The sequence below is a fragment of the Mus caroli genome, unplaced genomic scaffold (assembly GCF_978045245.1).
Source record: "Mus caroli unplaced genomic scaffold, Mus_caroli_1 scaffold_12, whole genome shotgun sequence".
Taxonomy (NCBI): Eukaryota; Metazoa; Chordata; class Mammalia; order Rodentia; family Muridae; genus Mus; species Mus caroli.
Window position 1 is genome coordinate 51,010,060 of NW_028227267.1, and position 15,723 is coordinate 51,025,782.

Here is a 15,723-nt window from a genome sequence, read left to right on the forward strand (position 1 = left end):
TCATGGGTATTCCTCTTAGGAATGTAGTACTTGGTAGGTATTTCACCCTCAACCCCAGGTAAACCGAGGAAGGAGTACCAAGCCTCAGGAATCTTTCATTTCTCCTATGAACGCTATGGAAGTCCGAGCCAGACTCACTGCTCCGTTACTTCCTCTGTTCAGAAAATTTCCAAATACAGTTCTTCTCTAATGCAAGTGCCCTCAGAACCCCCGACCCCCACCCCACCCCACCCCCGTGTCTCTTTGTCTCTTTCAGAATTACTGTCTCTTATAGCCTGAACTCCCTGGAACTAGTTGGTCTCCATCCTTCTCTTTATCCTGGAATATTTTTGTTTCATGAGACATGGTATCACTATGTTGACCAGGCACAAAAACCCCACCTGTCTCTGCTTCCAAGGGCTGGGATTGAAGATGTGTGGTAGCCCAGCTTACGAATTCTTTAGTTTAAGCATTTTCTTGCTTTCAAAAGCCCCGTAAGACCATTCTGATCACTCTCATGCTAAAGCTAAAGAAGGTCTTCTAAAGCTAAAGAAGGTCTGATTACTGAGTGACTGGAGTGTCTTACATGCAGAGAACTGACACATCTACTATCTGAACTGAAGACTCCAAGTTAAGGGTTCATTCTGGAAAGCTTATCCGGAAGACAGGAATGCCCTTCAATGTCTAGGGGTGAATTTGTTGGCCCCCGAATCTGAAAATGTTTTCCTTCAGGTATGGTGAGAAAGGTGCATCTTTTTCTTTTTCCAAGACAGGGTTTCTCTGTGTAGCCCTGGCTGTCCTGGAACTCACTCTGTAGACCAGGCTGGCCTCGAACTTAGAAATCCGCCTGCCTCTACCTCCAGAATGCTGGGATTAAAGGCGTACGCCACCAGCGCCCGGCTAAGTGCTCAATCTTGAAGAGGCAAAAAGCATAGGGGTGCCAAGATCCAAAGATTACGACTGAAACTTGACGTTCGCTGGTGCTATTAAGCCAGGGTCTTGGGGAAACAAAACCAAAGTGATGGTTACCTTCTTGTGGCTAATGGCTGGACTGATGATGGTACCTTCTTGCCGTTAATGGCTAGACTGAACATCATTTAAGCCACGGGCTGTCATCTCAGCAATGTCCCGAGGACTTCTAACCTGTTGCATTCATCTGCACTCTCAGCTTCTAAAAGTGACAGGAGCCTGGGAAAGCGTCCCTGATCAGCCAGCAGCGAGGAGCCTTTTGCTTGGCTACAGGTGGCCTCAGAGGGGAAACGATGGACCAAGGTTAGCTTTCTGGTTGGGGTGCTCTTGAAAGAGGTACCTTTGAGGCTGCTGTGGTTAAATCCTCCACATCTGCAGCTATTTAATGACATTGTGTGACAACGAAGTCTGCAAACACTAGCCTCGGACCCTTCTTGGTTCTTTTGTCCCATGGCATGATCTCCCAGCCTTCCTGACCAAGACTCCTTCTCCAGCTGCTCCCTTCTCCTAGTCCTGTCATGTCACCCACTGAGTCCCATCACCAGCAACTTATTTGAGATTGGGTCTCACAATGTAGCCCAGGCTAGCCTCTAACTCACAGATCCAGATCCACCCGCCTCTGCCTCCCAAGTGCTAGAATGTCAGGTATGCAGCATGGCACCTGGCTAGCTTTTTTAAAAGATGCACTCACAATAACTGACTTGCTGTCTATCCTGGTTTGGCTGAAAGAGTGTACTCACGAGGCTCCTTTGGCCCATCGCAGGAACTGAAGACAAGACTATCGAATAGGTCTTTGAGGAGCAAAATTACAGTATGTGTCTCACAGGAATGGGGAAGGGTGCCAGGCCTCGCCCCCTCAGGCTTTCAAGAAGCGGAGTCAGGAACCATACGGCAGCGTTTATTGAGGTGCGTGCCGTGCCTGTCTGTGGCCGGCTCTCCTGACTTGTGAGGGGAGAAGCTCTCCGGTGTTTCTCAGACTATTACATTGTCATCTTCAGCCAAGAAACAGGACAGAGGCTCTGTGTGGCACCAAGTTTCAGCCACCTGATTTTCTGTGTTCCAAACTCCCCAAGGCAGAAGGCAGTACAGCGACTTCCACACAGGATAACGAGGAGAATCCAGTCCCTCCCTACCCCAGATGGCCTGATGCCTGCCTGGACAAAGCAAGAAATATTAAATATAAATAATTTATACAAAATGGCTCATACAAAAAGCAGTAGGTATGGGGGAAGAGAGACCTCGGTGAGTGGCTAAAATGACCAAAAGAGATGAACCTCTAGCCGTCCTCAACACGGAGCGCAGGGCTCTGGCAGGCAGGGGAGGGGAAGGCTGGAGGAACAGGCCCTCAGGGGAGCAGGCCAGCGAGTAGGGTGGTAAAGCGTAGGGCCTGCCCTGCAAGCTCTGCCACGCATCGCGCCATCTCTTGGACTGCAGTGTCAGATGGGTAGCCTAAGGCAGCCCCCTTGACAGCAAGCACAGTGGCCCGCAGAGTTTGGGCCAGCATTGTGCCTGCAGCCCCCACCTGTGCTCTGAGAGCTGCAGAGGCTGCCAGCCGGCCTAGGGTGTCTCCAACAAACACCAGGCGGTGAGCAGCCACCACCACTCTTTTGCCGTGGGGCACAAAGAGACATGGCGGCTGGTTGGCCTGAGTGCTGGCCACGAGAGCTGCCACGGCAGCTTGCAGAGCTGAGTAATGGCTCTGGCACTGCCCTGCATAGAAGTGCAGAAGTTGGAGGTCTCCAGTGGACAGGACCAGTGGCTCCTCTGGGGACAGAGCTTCCTGTGGATGGAGAAGAGGATCAGTGAGGACAATGTGAACAATGTCACTTCCACTCTTGCTGCCCCCTCACTCCCTCTGTTTTTCTTTATTGAATGCAATCCCTGCATTTTTTTCCTTTTCTCAGCATCAAAGAGCACATACTCCCAGAGACAGCAGTAAAGTGCCCAGAGCTGATTTCAGAAAGATCTGAATTCAAATAATCCCAGGCAACGTCAGAGAAGTCTCTGAACTTCCTTGGTTCCTTATCTCAGATTAGTCTAGTGCTGGGGACAGGGCTTTTCATCTTAGACTTGCCTAAGTGTGTGTAAGGCCTGGACTTGCTGCCCAGCATCATGAGAACAAACTGCAGTAAGCAAAGCAAACCAGGGAGCATGGTTCCATCCTGTCCAACATGAGCACAATGCAAGCCATGTTTTACATGGTTTTAAATAGCCACATATAAAAGTAAAAAAAAAAAAAAAAAAAAAAAAAGTAGCCAAGCAGTGGTGGTGCACACCTTTAATCCCAGTACTCGGGAGGCAGAGGCAAGAGGATCTCTTAAGTTTGAGGCCAGCCTGGTCTACAGAGTGAGTTCCAGGACAACCAGGACTACACAGAGAAACCCTGACTTGAAAAACAAAAAAACAACAAATGCAAAAACCAAACCAAACCAAAAAACCCGAAAAATATTATCTATATCTAAATGTTTAAGAATCCAGAGTATCCATGTGTAATCAAACCAACTCTGCAAAATCAAATCTGAGCCAGGTATAGTTGGTTGCTCACACTTGGAACTCCAGCACTGGAGAGCATGAGGCAGGAGGCTTGCTTTGAGTTCAAAGTCAGCCAATGCTACCTAGTGAGATTCTGCCTGAAAATACCAATAAAAAGAATCCTGGTATGTATTTTGATTTTCAGACATCTAGCGTGAGGCGTGTGAGGGACTATGTGTACGCGTGGTGCAAACATGCCATAGCATGTATGTGGAAGTCTGTTCTCCCCTTCCACCATGAAAGCGCTCAGTTAGATTCACCTCACTCCGCTTGGCAGCAAACGCTTTTGTCCACTGAGCCATCTCTCCAGGCTTTTGATATATATCTCATTTTAATTCAGACCAGACACATTCCAAGTGCCCAAAAGCCACATGAGGTAAGTGTATTAGATAGTGCAGGTCTAGCCTGTATTTCAGAAAGCTACTATAAACACTGATTGAGAGAACATGTTGAATTGGCTTAGCACAGCATACTGCATTCCGTATAAGCACCACAATGAACATTACTGTGACAGCACAGGCAGCCTTCCTAGCACAGGATCCAGCACTCAGGGAATACCTGATGGATGGGGGGGCTACTTGGGAAATACCTAAGGAATGGGGGATACTAACTATATTATGTCCTTCTGGCCTTTGGCTAAGATCTGGCATGGTGGAAACTGCCTCACTTTGGAGGTCCAGAAAGAGAAAGCAATAGCTACAGCACCCCAGGTTAATCACTGGTGGAGACCAGCTTAGGAGCCAGTCAGTCTCTTAGGAACCCAGAAATTCACTGCTGGAGAGAAGTCACCTGGCCAGCCTTGATCCATTGCCCAGAAATTCTTTCAGCTCTCCTGGCTACCCGACTTCCTTCCAGCAGTCTTTCCTGTCTTCCTGAATTCCCCAAAGACCCTCCTATGTTCCAGCACCTCCGCTGACTCACAGCTCCTCGCTGCTCTGTCCTTGCTTCCGATGTATTTAGCCCTGCCCGCCCTGTCTCACTGATGGCTTGGCTAAGAATACCCATTCCCCCGGGGCTGGTGAGATGGCTCAGTGGGTAAGAGCACCCGACTGCTCTTCCGAAGGTCCAGAGTTCAAATCCCAGCAACCACATGGTGGCTCACAACCACCCACAACGAGATCTGGCACCCTCTTCTGGAGAGTCTGAAGACAGCTACAGTGTACTTACATATAATAAATAAATAAATCTTTAAAAAAAAAAAAGAATACCCATTCCCCCTAAGTTCCAGTTCATTTTCTCTAGCACGCCCCTCCAGGTTTACCTTCCGTTCCGCCAGTCCCCTCTCCAGCAATTCAGGATCCACTGGGAAAGCTTTATCCAGGGGTCTAGAACCCTGAGCTTTATCCACACCCTGCAGAGGGACCACTTGTTAGTGTTAGGGAAAGGGAGCTGAATACAGGCCTCTGGCTCAGTCCTTCAGGAAAGTAGTCCCAACATCAGAGCTTGGAGTCCTTGCCCTGCGGGGACAGCTGCTCACCTTCATGCTGGGATTAAGTGGCATTCACTCAAGTGGTGTGGGCTAGTGCTGGAGTCCCAAGCTACTGGGCAGGAGGCCAGGAGAATGGGAAATAGATAGCGAGACCCTTCCGGTGGGGTCGCCCGGGATCTCACCTTCAGATGCACGTAGTCATATTCCTCGGCCATTGGGATGCCTTCATATTCATTGTGAGGGCCTGCTGGATCATTGGCTACCTCCCTGCACTCTGGATCTCCCTCGGGTTTGAGGCCCCCATAACCAGGCAGGCAGGGTGGGGGAGGGGGTAGAGGCCTGTCCTGGATACTGCCCTTTCTGCCTGGGGCAGGAGAAGGAGCTGGAGAAGGAGCAGGAGCAGGAGCCTCAGAGACAGGGAGGGCAGGCAGAGGGCGGCGGGACAGGCTCTCAGTGGACGGTAGCCTGGGCCTGTGTTGGGGTGGGGAGCTTCTGGTCGGAAGCTGGGCCACAGTGTCCAGGTCAGTGGAGGAAGAAGCCGCTGGAGGCTCTGGAGATGGTGGCTCTGGCCCCAGCAGAGGTACATCGTAGATGCCTTCATCTGCATCCCTGCTTTCTCCATTTGCCAGTAGTTCCTCGGGTGCTTCGTACAGGTTGAGCAGAGCCGAGGCCCGTTTCAAGTTGGAAGGGGCAGCGTAAAGAGGAGGCCCTGGCTCCCGGCCCCCTTCCCACTCCAGATCCCACTCCGGCTCTGCAGGTGGCTTTAAGGCCAGAGGCACATCGTAGGGCGCTTCATCCTCTCCAGGGGGCTGTGGGACAACTGGGGCCACAGGACAGGAAAAGGAGGCTGGGGAGTCATAGGGACAGCTGGAGGGAGCCCGGAGGATGTTGGGAGGCACGTCATAGACCTGGTGGGAGGGATCAGCATTAGCCTTCAGCTCAGCGATAGACGAGCCCTGTGAATTCTGGCCCTCACCCAACATGCACAAAACTCTAACCTCTGCCACGTCTCTGGAGGCAGTCAGCTGCATCCCATTGACTCGGGGGACCTTGTAGATGGAGTCAGAAGAGGGTGAGCAGGATCTAGCTGGAAGTCCCGAGGCAGAGCATGGTCGAGCTGGTGGTGGTATCACATATACCTAGGAGATGAAGAGGTGGGTGTGTCAGGAGTGAAGTCATTGAAACAGATACACAAGTTATAGACTTCCTAGCCTCCCCCCTCCACACTTCCCGTGCTGACCTTAGAAACAGGTGGCAGAAAGACAGCTAACAACCAGTAAAAGGTCAAAGGTCAAGGTCTCAGTCAGGATCTCCCTGCAAATCTGTATCCAGGCCCTGGAGAGGGCAAAGATTGCCAGGCCTGGGATGAGAGGCTCTACTTCTTACCTCCTGCTCCTCACAGCCACGCTCTGGGGTGGGACATGATGAGCCAGGCTGGGTGGGAGGTGCTGGGCAGAGGCTAGGCTTGGGTGCTGGGCCAGCAGGAAGGAGCTTCACTCTGTTAGCAGGGACAATACCCTGCTGGCCATGCAGAGAGCAGAGGCACCAACCATCGAGTCCACCAGCACCCTCCCTCTGCAGTACCCGTAGAACATCCCCTCGGCGGAAGGACAGTTCCTGGGGGGACTCAGCAGTGTTGTCGTACAATGCCCGGGCAAGCTGGGCCTGGTGGGAGAGGTTAGAGGATAATGGTTCTCACACACTGATCAGGTCACGTGGAAACGAGACAGCGTCCCCTTCCAGTCAAGTTAAAATGTCTTACTCCTGGCTCATCTGCTCCTCATTAGGCTCTGCCCTGCCAGCATCATGGAGGGCACACTCCTCCTCCTTCTCGTTTCTAAACCTGTCTCTTCCATCTTAGTGCCTTTGCACTTATATTCCCTCTACTCCAAGTACCATCTTACTGATCCTTTTACACCCTTCAGTTCTGAGAAAACGTCTCCTCCAAGGAAGAGGATTCTCTTTCCTCTCTTCCCCATCCCATTCTGTGCCTGGATTCACCCACTGTTTCCTTCAAAAACGCTTTCTAGTACTTAGGTTTTGTTATTATTGAGTTCTGCTATCACACTATAAGCCCTGTAAGAACAAGGGCTGCTCTACTTCATGACCCCTCCAAAAGGGTGCCAAGCAGAACTGGTCCTCAGTACAAAAGCACATGAAGAGGTCTGGCTAGCATCTCGCATAGCCTCTCTTTCGTGTTCCCTCGGTCCTCCAGTGATTACTCCCCCAAGTAAAAGGTTAGGTTAAGCAACTATAGAGACCTGCCTTTCTGAGGGAGCCTGGAAGACATCTAGACCAAGTGTTAAGGCACACTTGAGAAAGAAAACAAATAGAAGCCATTGTTCTGTTCCTAGCCTGAACAAATACAGTACTGCCAGAAGAGGACAACGAAGCATGGAGAAGAGAAATGTATATATACTATATGTATGTATACTATGGTATGTGTTCAGAGCAGTGCTGGGAATGACAACTCATGTTTGTAATCCCAGCAGTTGGGAGAGCTGAGGCAGGAGAACTGCTTTGAAGGTTCGAAGCCAGCCTGCAGACCTGTCTAGACAGGAACCTAAGCTTTCCCCACTGAGGGCCTGAGCTTAGGTACTGAGTCATAAACACGAAGCATCCAGAGACTTTACACCAAGTCTTAGTCGCAAAAATCTCCATTTTAGAAGGCAAACAGGGGCGCAGGTTTAGGCTTGGTCTAGTGGTGTATGGCTGACGTGGCCGGAAGAGTACGGTTTGATGTCAGAGCTGGTACTCCTTCAAGGGTGCTCCCTATGTCTTCTGCAACCACTGTGGTTTTCTTTTACATCATTTTGTTTGTGTGCATGTGTGTGCCACAGTGCACAGGTGGGGGCCAGAGGCTAACTTGCAGGAACCGGTTCTCTCCTTCTGCCATGTGTGTTTTGGGAGTTACACTTGGGTCCTCCGACTTAGCACCAGGTACTTTTATCTACTAAGCCACCTCTCTAGCCTGTCCTTTTTCATTTTACTAGCACAGCAGTAGAGAGGGACAGTGACTCGGAGGTGAGGAAGGTGTTTGTATAGGTTCCTATACTCAACCTCCCTTAGTTCTCACTCCTCTCAGTGCTCCTGTCCCGTAACATCCTTTGGGAGAAGCAAGCTTATTCCACTCAGAGCATATTCAGCTTCAGTTGTGATTGCTAAATGACTGCCTGCCAGTAGGATCCCAGGCAGTGTGGCTCACTTGGAGAACAGCCAGTTAGACGCTGCTGGCCAGGTAGCCATGTGGGTCCAATACCTCTAGCTTCTGTGAGCTCCTATACTCATATGTGCAGACCCCCACAGATAGAGACACATACATAATTAAAACAAACAAACACATAATTAAAACAAACAAATATTTAAAAAAATATTTAGCCGGGCATGTAGCACACGCCTTTAATCCCAGCACTAGGGAGGCAGAGGCAGGAGGATTTCTGAGTTCGAGGCCAGCCTGGTCTACAAAGTGAGTTCCAGGACAGCCAGAGCTACACAGAGAAACCCTGTCTCGAAAAACAAACAAACAAACAAATATTTAGTTAAACTGAGTCTAGTGGTGGAGGCCTATAATCTCAGCTGCTTGGGAAGTTGAGGCAGGAGGATTGAAGGTTTGAGGCCCAGCCTGGGCAATTTATTAGATCCTTTCTCAATATGAAAAAGGCTGGGAAACTGGGGACGTAACTCAGTTGGTGGAGTGGTTATCTTAGCATACAAAAGGCTCTGGCGTCTGTCTTTAGCCACTGGGATTGGGGGGTATATACCTGCTATCCCTGTCCTTTTGAGGTGGAGGTAGAAGGATCAGGATTAGGCTTCATAAACTTTGCTTAAAGGGCTGGAGAGATGGCTCAGTGGGTAAGAGCACCCGACTGCTCTTCCGAAGGTCCGGAGTTCAAATCCCAGCAACCACATGGTGGCTCACAACCATCCGTAAGGAGATCTGACTCCCTCTTCTGGAGTGTCTGAAGACAGCTACAGTGTACTTACATATAATAAATAAATAAATAAATAAATAAATCTAAAAAAAAAAAAAAACTTTGCTTAAAAAAAAAGAAAAAGGCTGGGTATCTGAGTATGTAGCTCAGTGACAGAACACCTGCCTAGGATGTTTTGAGGCATTAGGTTCAGCCTCTAGTATTATAAAAATATCATCATCACCATCTTCATCAAATAAACAACTAAACATCCAGCTATAGCCGGATGCTACTGGACTGCAGGGGAGAAGGATGCTCAGCTCACTCAGACATGCTGTTCCTCTAGGACTGTTTTGTGCTAGGAAGCAAGTTGTGCAGCCCTGTGCTCCTTTCTTCTGCTCCCAAGCAACCATCCACCCTTCCTTCCTTCCTTCCTTCCTTCCTTCCTTCCTTCCTTCCTTCCTTCCTCAAAGTACTGGGGTCAAACTCAGGTCCCTTTGCATGGCAGGCAAATGGCGACCTCTAAGCTACATGCCTGGCCCTCACCACATTATTTCTGACTATACTGTGACTTCTAAGAGAAGCACGTCTACAAAGAAAAAAGCATGCTCCATAGACAGCGATACAGATCGCTGCCACGTGGAGGCCGGTGGGTGCTGGTGGGTGTCTCCCTTAATCGTGCTCTACTCTCCTTTTCCTTAGAGAGGGTCTGAGCCTTAAGCTCACTGACTTGGCTGTACAACAAGCCTCTGGAATCCTCTTGTTTCTGCCTCCCCAGTGCTGGGCTTACAGCTGAGTACCCTGCACATGGCAGTACTTGGGCGCTGGGGGTCAAACTCAGATCCTTAATTTATGCAGCAAACACTTTACCAATTGGGCCATGCCCCCAGCCCCAGTGCCTTTCCTTCTAATTGAAAACTAGAAATTAGTATTTTGGATCTAGCCAGTGATTAAAGTCAAGGCTGTAAGTACAGACGGACTTGGGGGTTGAGTTCCTTTCTTGCTTGGATGCCTTTAAGGAAAATTTAAACATCCCTATATTGTAGTGTCCTCCACTGTAGAATTTTCTTATCTATAGACAAGTACCTATTTTTTGAATGATAAAATGTCCTTGTAAGGTTGAAGTCTGTATGAGACAATGCATCAAAAGGTCATGACAAAGTTTAGTGGGAGAGGGCAGGTGTGTAAACTGTAAATGTTACCATTGTTATGACCCTGTGAGTTTCACTAGCATAAATACTCCTCACCCAGACACCTTCTGGACTTCAAAAGTGACAGTAACTCCAGGATCCTGACAGCAGCTTTGGCACTCCCAAAGGCACCCTGCCACCAGAGGACCAAAAGGTCTTGTCTGAGGAATGAAAATTGGATCCGTCCTCAAGGTGTTCTGTGGCTCCCGGCTTTTCTTTCACTTTCATAACTTTTCTTCCCATAGCCACAGTCCAGGAAAGCAGGTGGCAGCCTGGCTCTCCCTGGGAACCCCCAGCAAGGGCTGGAGAAGCTGAACTGAACTCCAAAAGACAGAAAAGAAAGCAGAGGTGCGGCTGTATGGCTCCTCCCAATATTAGGTTTGAATTTTATCCAATGGGGCCATGCTTTGCAGTTTGCCTAAACCCAGGCCAGAGCTGCTGATAGGATGATGGATTATGGGTGTGATCCCTCCTGCTTTATCTCCTCCTAGGGGCCCAGCTGACTTGTGAGGCAATGGCTGACTTATTTGGGTGGCAGGGTGCCACTGTGCTTTCTGGGAGGCCTCCTCCTGCAATTCCAACAAGCCAACTGTCCCGGTCTTTTGTTCCTAGTCACTAGAAAGTGGCCTGAGGCCGGCAGACATCATCGCCCCTACTCTATGTTATTTTCCCCAGCCAGGTCACCTGCCTGTTTCTCCATTTCCCCCCAATCCTTCAGAGTTGGGCTTCCTTGGCCTTCCATTTTCCCTGGGCTTCCTGGTCTTTGTCAGAAAACTCCTTTTACTTACCTCCCAATTACAAGGCCCTGCCAACCCCCAATAGGCATCTGTTTCTACCCAGCAAGAGCAGATAGGATGGGGTTACACTCCGCCTCCCCCCCTCATCCCCCAACTATCCACAACCACTATAAAGAAAGAGAATAGGGAGAGAGAAGGAGGGGCCAACCCAGAACCAGAAGGCACAGGGGATGAGGACTGAGAGGGAGGGAGAAAGGAACAAAAGAGGACACGGCTTCTGGGAGAGATCACAGAGTGGATAGAAATAAACAGGACAGTGCCGTAGAGCAGGTTGGAGGGGTCTGCCTGGCAAACCTCCTTTCCCTGGTGAACTCACCGACGTGGCAATGGCCATGGCTCTGGCCTCCAGCGTCGCCTGCTTCAGGCCAGGCTCTGTTTCGCTGACTTCAGCGATGGCTGCCCCACACCATGGTTCCCGGCCTCCAAGTCAGAAGGTCACCCCAAGCTGTAGCGCTTGAGGAGATGCCTCCCCCCAAAGTTGGAGGAAGAGAAAGAAAACCCACAAAACTTTCCAAATAGGAGGCAGCTTGGCCAAGCAGGAGGAGGAGTAAGGCGGGCCTGGGCGTCGCTGCGGGACCTCATCCAAGGGGCGCGCTCTAAATTGTCCCTCAGGGTCTCTCGGGGCTCCAGGCCCCCACAGCTGCCGCCTTAAGTCGCAGAGGCCTCGTGGACACACATGGGCTCACAGCTCACTTCCCAGGCTAAGAGACAGGAGCTGTGGCTGCTTTCGACGCCTCTCCAAGCAGCTCAGGCTAGCCCCGAGGGCTGGGAGAAGCCGCCTGAGTGGTTGGGCTGGACGAGCGACTCTAGGGGCCAACCCTCCCCCAGCGGCGCAGAGCGGTGCTCCCAGGGCTGTCTGTGGTCTTGGCAGCCGGGCCACTGCGGCGGGACCCGCGGGGAAAGAGGAGGAGCGACAACTGAGCTGCGTGTCGCCAAACTCGCTCAAGTCAGCGCAAAGGCCGGCGCCAAAAGGCCCAAGAGCGCGTGGCGGTGGAGCTGGGCCGTCTGCCCAGGCCCGCGCCGAGACGAGCTCTCCCGGCCACACTCCTCAGCACAGCCGGGTCTTGGAGGTGGCCGCCAGGCACCTCTCAGTCTCAGCGCTCAAGGGCGCGCACCACCCTTTGCCCCAGGCACCCCACTGGCCCCAGTCCCCGCTCACACACCCTGGCCCGGGCCCTCGGCGCGTCCCAAAGCTTAGGGAAGCTCCAGGTGTCTTGGGGAACGAAGAAAAAGGCCACCGAGCAAAAGGGAACAGAGAAGGGGAGGAGCAGTGCTGTGGGCTCGCCTAGGGTCGAGGTGGGGACACTGAGGGTTAGAAAAGGTCCGGGGTCGCGCGCGGCCGCCGATCACCCCTTGCACTCCGCGCCCCTTCCCTCCCTTGCCCGGGCTCCCGCTTCCCCTCGGCAAGCTCTCCCTCCCCTCCCCGCAGGCCCATTCCTCTCGCGAGGGGCTCGGGCCAGGGGATTAAAAGAAGGGGGGGAAGGGGAAAGGGGAAGCTGCAGGGAAAGGGGACGATCCTTTCCGAGGCGGTGTTGAGTTTCAACTCCCGACCCTCGGGCCAAACTGCGCGCCCCAGCCCGGCCCCTCTCCCCCGCACCTTCCTCCTCGGGACCGCGCAGCAGACCGCCGGGTGGTCTGGTCCGCGCGCTCCGGGGAGCTCGGCTCTGCCCGACACGCCCCCGCTCTCCCCCGCCAGCCCCACGCCTCTCCCTGCCTCCCTTTCATTAGCCCCACATCTGTCTTTCCCGAGGGAGGGGACGCGCTGCTTCCGCCGCGCTCTAGGGTCCAGGCGGTTTGAGCACGCTGACTTTGCAGGGGCTCAAACCGGCGGCGGGGGTGAGCCGGGGAGGTCCAGAGGGCCACAGGCTTGGAGTCTGGTGCTGAACAAAGATTCTGGCCCTTGGGAGAGAACAAGAAGCCTTAGCGTCTGGCTCCAGATCCCAGGCTGGCCGGTTGTGCCGCCTTTTAGCCTCCTTTGCCAGTCCGGGCCTGTTTTTCTTCTTTGGCTTGGCCCTCGCTGCTACTGGAGCAGCTGGAGTAGAGATCGTCGGCAGAAGATGACAAAACTCTTTCTGAGGGGCTGGAATCGGGAGTTTCAGCCAAACCCCAGCTCCTTGCCTCCTTTCCCCTTCCTGCAGCCTCCCGTCAGTCACCCTCTTCTCTAGCCTTTACTTCGAGGAGATAGATATACATCAGAGCTTCTCAGGGTTGGGAGAGATCTGTCTTCTTCAATAGAAAAGAATTTGGGGCGGGGGGTGGGGGGAGTGTGTCCTGGTAAGCAAGCTGCTAAATAAAGGTGGAAACCTGTAATGTTTCTCCAGTGTTTACGTTTAACAAATGAGCACTTTAAGCACAAATAGACAACGAGCTTAGTCGTAACCTCTTTACACGAGAACAGATAAAATCTTACTTAAGGACCTTTGTGAACTGGAGGCTTTGAGACCACTGTTACTCCACCACACCACAGTGTTCCACAAGCTTAAGCACAGCATTTTTTCCAGAACCACCTGAGGGGACAATGTTTACTGCCTGGTTACCTAGAACCCTCTACCGAGGGAGAGGGAGAGTTGGCACCTAAGGGGTGGCTCAGTGAAAGTTTCAGGATGAACGCGGGATGAATGGTGCTGGCTCTGGTCAGTGATGCTGGAGGGCAGACTTCATGCCCTGGCTGGAAACCTTCAACAGACTCAGACTCCATTAGGACGAAAAGGAATTTTAAATCTTCTAGATCCATCTGGAGTGAGAGTTCTCCTGTCCCAGTTTCAGTTTGGCTGGAGGTGGTTGCTAGGGAAGCCTTTCTGTCCTCCAGACTCCAGTCCTGGGGGAGAGGATGTGGCCGCCTTTGGCACTGCTAAGGACTGAGTATGACCCCCCTACCCAGTCACCAGCACAAAACAAAGGTAAGTAGGATACCTTGATCCCCAAACATACACACTCTGACAGACACAGAGAAATAGATGCAGGCCTGGGGAAGCTAAGCAGAAGGATGTGAAAGGTCCAGGCAGGGCTGCAGTTTGAGAGATGGGTGGGGACCTCAGAGCTTGAGGAATGGCTTTAGGTAGTGGCAGCTTCTGTCTTGGGAGTGAATCCTGGCTTGTTAGCTCTGATACCTTGGTCTAGTCATAGCCATCCGGCAATTTTAATTCCTCCCTTGTAACAGTTGCTTTGGCAAGGAGAACACAGATGGAAAATGCCCCTTCTTCCTCTAACGATGCTTTCATGAAAACCAGATGTTCTCAGCTGAAGGGATGGGAACCTTTCCTGCAGTCTTGGTTGGTTGGTTTTTTTTTTTTTTTCTTCTTCTTCTGGAACTCACTCTGTAGACCAAGTTGGTCTCAAACTCAGAAATCCACCTGCCTCTGCCTTCCAAGTGCTGGGATTAAAGGCGTGCGCCACCACTGCCCGGTCCTCTCCTACATTCATATACCCCCACTTCTGCCCTCTCCTTTAAGGTTGCAGGTACTCAGGTATTCAAACTAGGAAGAGTTCCAGCCTCAGGGAACACTTGGAGAAAACTGGCTGAATAGGGGTGATGCCTTGTATAGAGAGCAGCCTCCTGTGGTCTTACACCATGGTTTGGCCACATTCAAAGAGTAGCAAAGAAGGAAGTCTTCCCAGCAGGGTTCATCTATCTTTTCCCTTCCTTGTCCCACCCACATGCTCCTCTTCCTCCTCCTCTTCCTCCTCCTCACATCCCAGTCCCCTCTTCACCCCTAGTTTTCCATTCACGTTATCCTGTTGCTTCTGAAATGTGTCAGAGCCTCCAGACCCTTCCCATCACCACTCCAAAAAGGCCTTTCCCGTTAGCGTTGCCTTCCCACCCTCTCCAGTCTCTCACCTCCACAGCAGCTCTGTGCTCCTCCTATGCCGGAGCACAGTCTCATTCTCTTCATTGTACTTTCTGTTATAATCAGAAGGCATCGTTCTCATTGTTTTATCATCTGTCTCCTAAACTGTAAGCCCCGGGAGGAAGAGGCCCTGTCTCTCTTATCTTCCTCTTCATTCCTAGCACTTAGAATATCAGTGTCTGGTGTGCAGTAGATGCTCAATAAATATGAGCAAACAAATATTTGATGAATGAACACAGGAGCTTTGAATATAGGGCAACATTGGGTTAGCCTTGGAAGGTAAATTGGGTTAGCCTTGGAAAGATGCCATCCCTGGGTCCTTTCACTCCTCATCTGATAACTCCATGTGTTTCCCAGATCAAACTGGGTTCTCCTGGAAGCTAGTCTCCTGGGCTTGATTGTTCAGTACTTAACAATCCCATTCAAAGTAATTAGCGTGCTGGAGAGATGGCTCAGTGGTTAGGAAGAGCACATACTGTTGTTCTTTCTAAGGACCTGAGTTCAGTTCCCAGCATCTATATTAGGTGACTTACCTGTCACCCCGGCTCCAGGTGGATCTCTCTGTGGGCACTTGAGTCCATGTACACAGCCCCCCCACCCAATACACGTAATTAAAATAATAAAAATAAATCTTTTAAAAATAATTTGTATCAGGGCCATTATCACCTACAAATCAGAATGTGGGAGTGCTATTCCAGAGGTCTCCATCTTTGCCATTGCTGGGTCGCTCAGAAAAGTGTGATGGGGTTGTCCCGTTGCCAAGAACAGCTTCTGCTTACCAGCAGGTACGTGGGGATTTAAATATTTTAATAACCTGAGTCCTGGCTTCTTAGAAGGTGAATAGAAATTAACTCAATACCATGGATGCCACACTGTTTTAGGCCCTTAGGTCCAGGGCAGCTAATCTTTTTTGGTACCTCTAAGATCACTCACTCCAGGGACACACACTACCTACCATATACATTCCTACCAACAAGGAAGCATGAGCCAAAGGAGCATTCAAAGTCATGAACAGACGAAAATCTCAAGGCAGCGGGAATGGGCTTGATCACCCTTTAGACAGACACT

General features: G+C 51.2%; 1 protein-coding gene across 1 annotated transcript; it reads right to left on the reverse strand.

Moving 5' to 3' along the window:
* Positions 1 to 1,832: 1,832 nt before the first annotated feature.
* Efs (embryonal Fyn-associated substrate) lies at positions 1,833 to 12,353 on the reverse strand. The gene is made up of 6 exons (XM_021182350.2): positions 11,124 to 12,353; positions 6,296 to 6,574; positions 5,908 to 6,048; positions 5,092 to 5,817; positions 4,742 to 4,831; positions 1,833 to 2,728 (listed from the first exon to the last, which is right to left on the reverse strand). The coding sequence occupies exons 1-6, from the start codon at positions 11,139 to 11,141 to the stop codon at positions 2,294 to 2,296; spliced, it is 1,689 nt and encodes a 562-aa protein (XP_021038009.1). The 5' UTR covers positions 11,142 to 12,353; the 3' UTR covers positions 1,833 to 2,293.
* Between the last annotated feature and the right edge of the window lie 3,370 nt (positions 12,354 to 15,723).

Bases quoted from the DNA above. Each gene is read 5' to 3' on its own strand.
- Efs (XM_021182350.2), bottom strand. The intron at 6,049-6,295 runs GTAAGAAGTAGA...TTCATCTCCTAG, and splicing joins GTGGCTGTGAGGAGCAGGAG to GTATATGTGATACCACCACC. The intron at 5,818-5,907 runs GTTAGAGTTTTG...CCCTCCCACCAG, and splicing joins CCTCCAGAGACGTGGCAGAG to GTCTATGACGTGCCTCCCAA.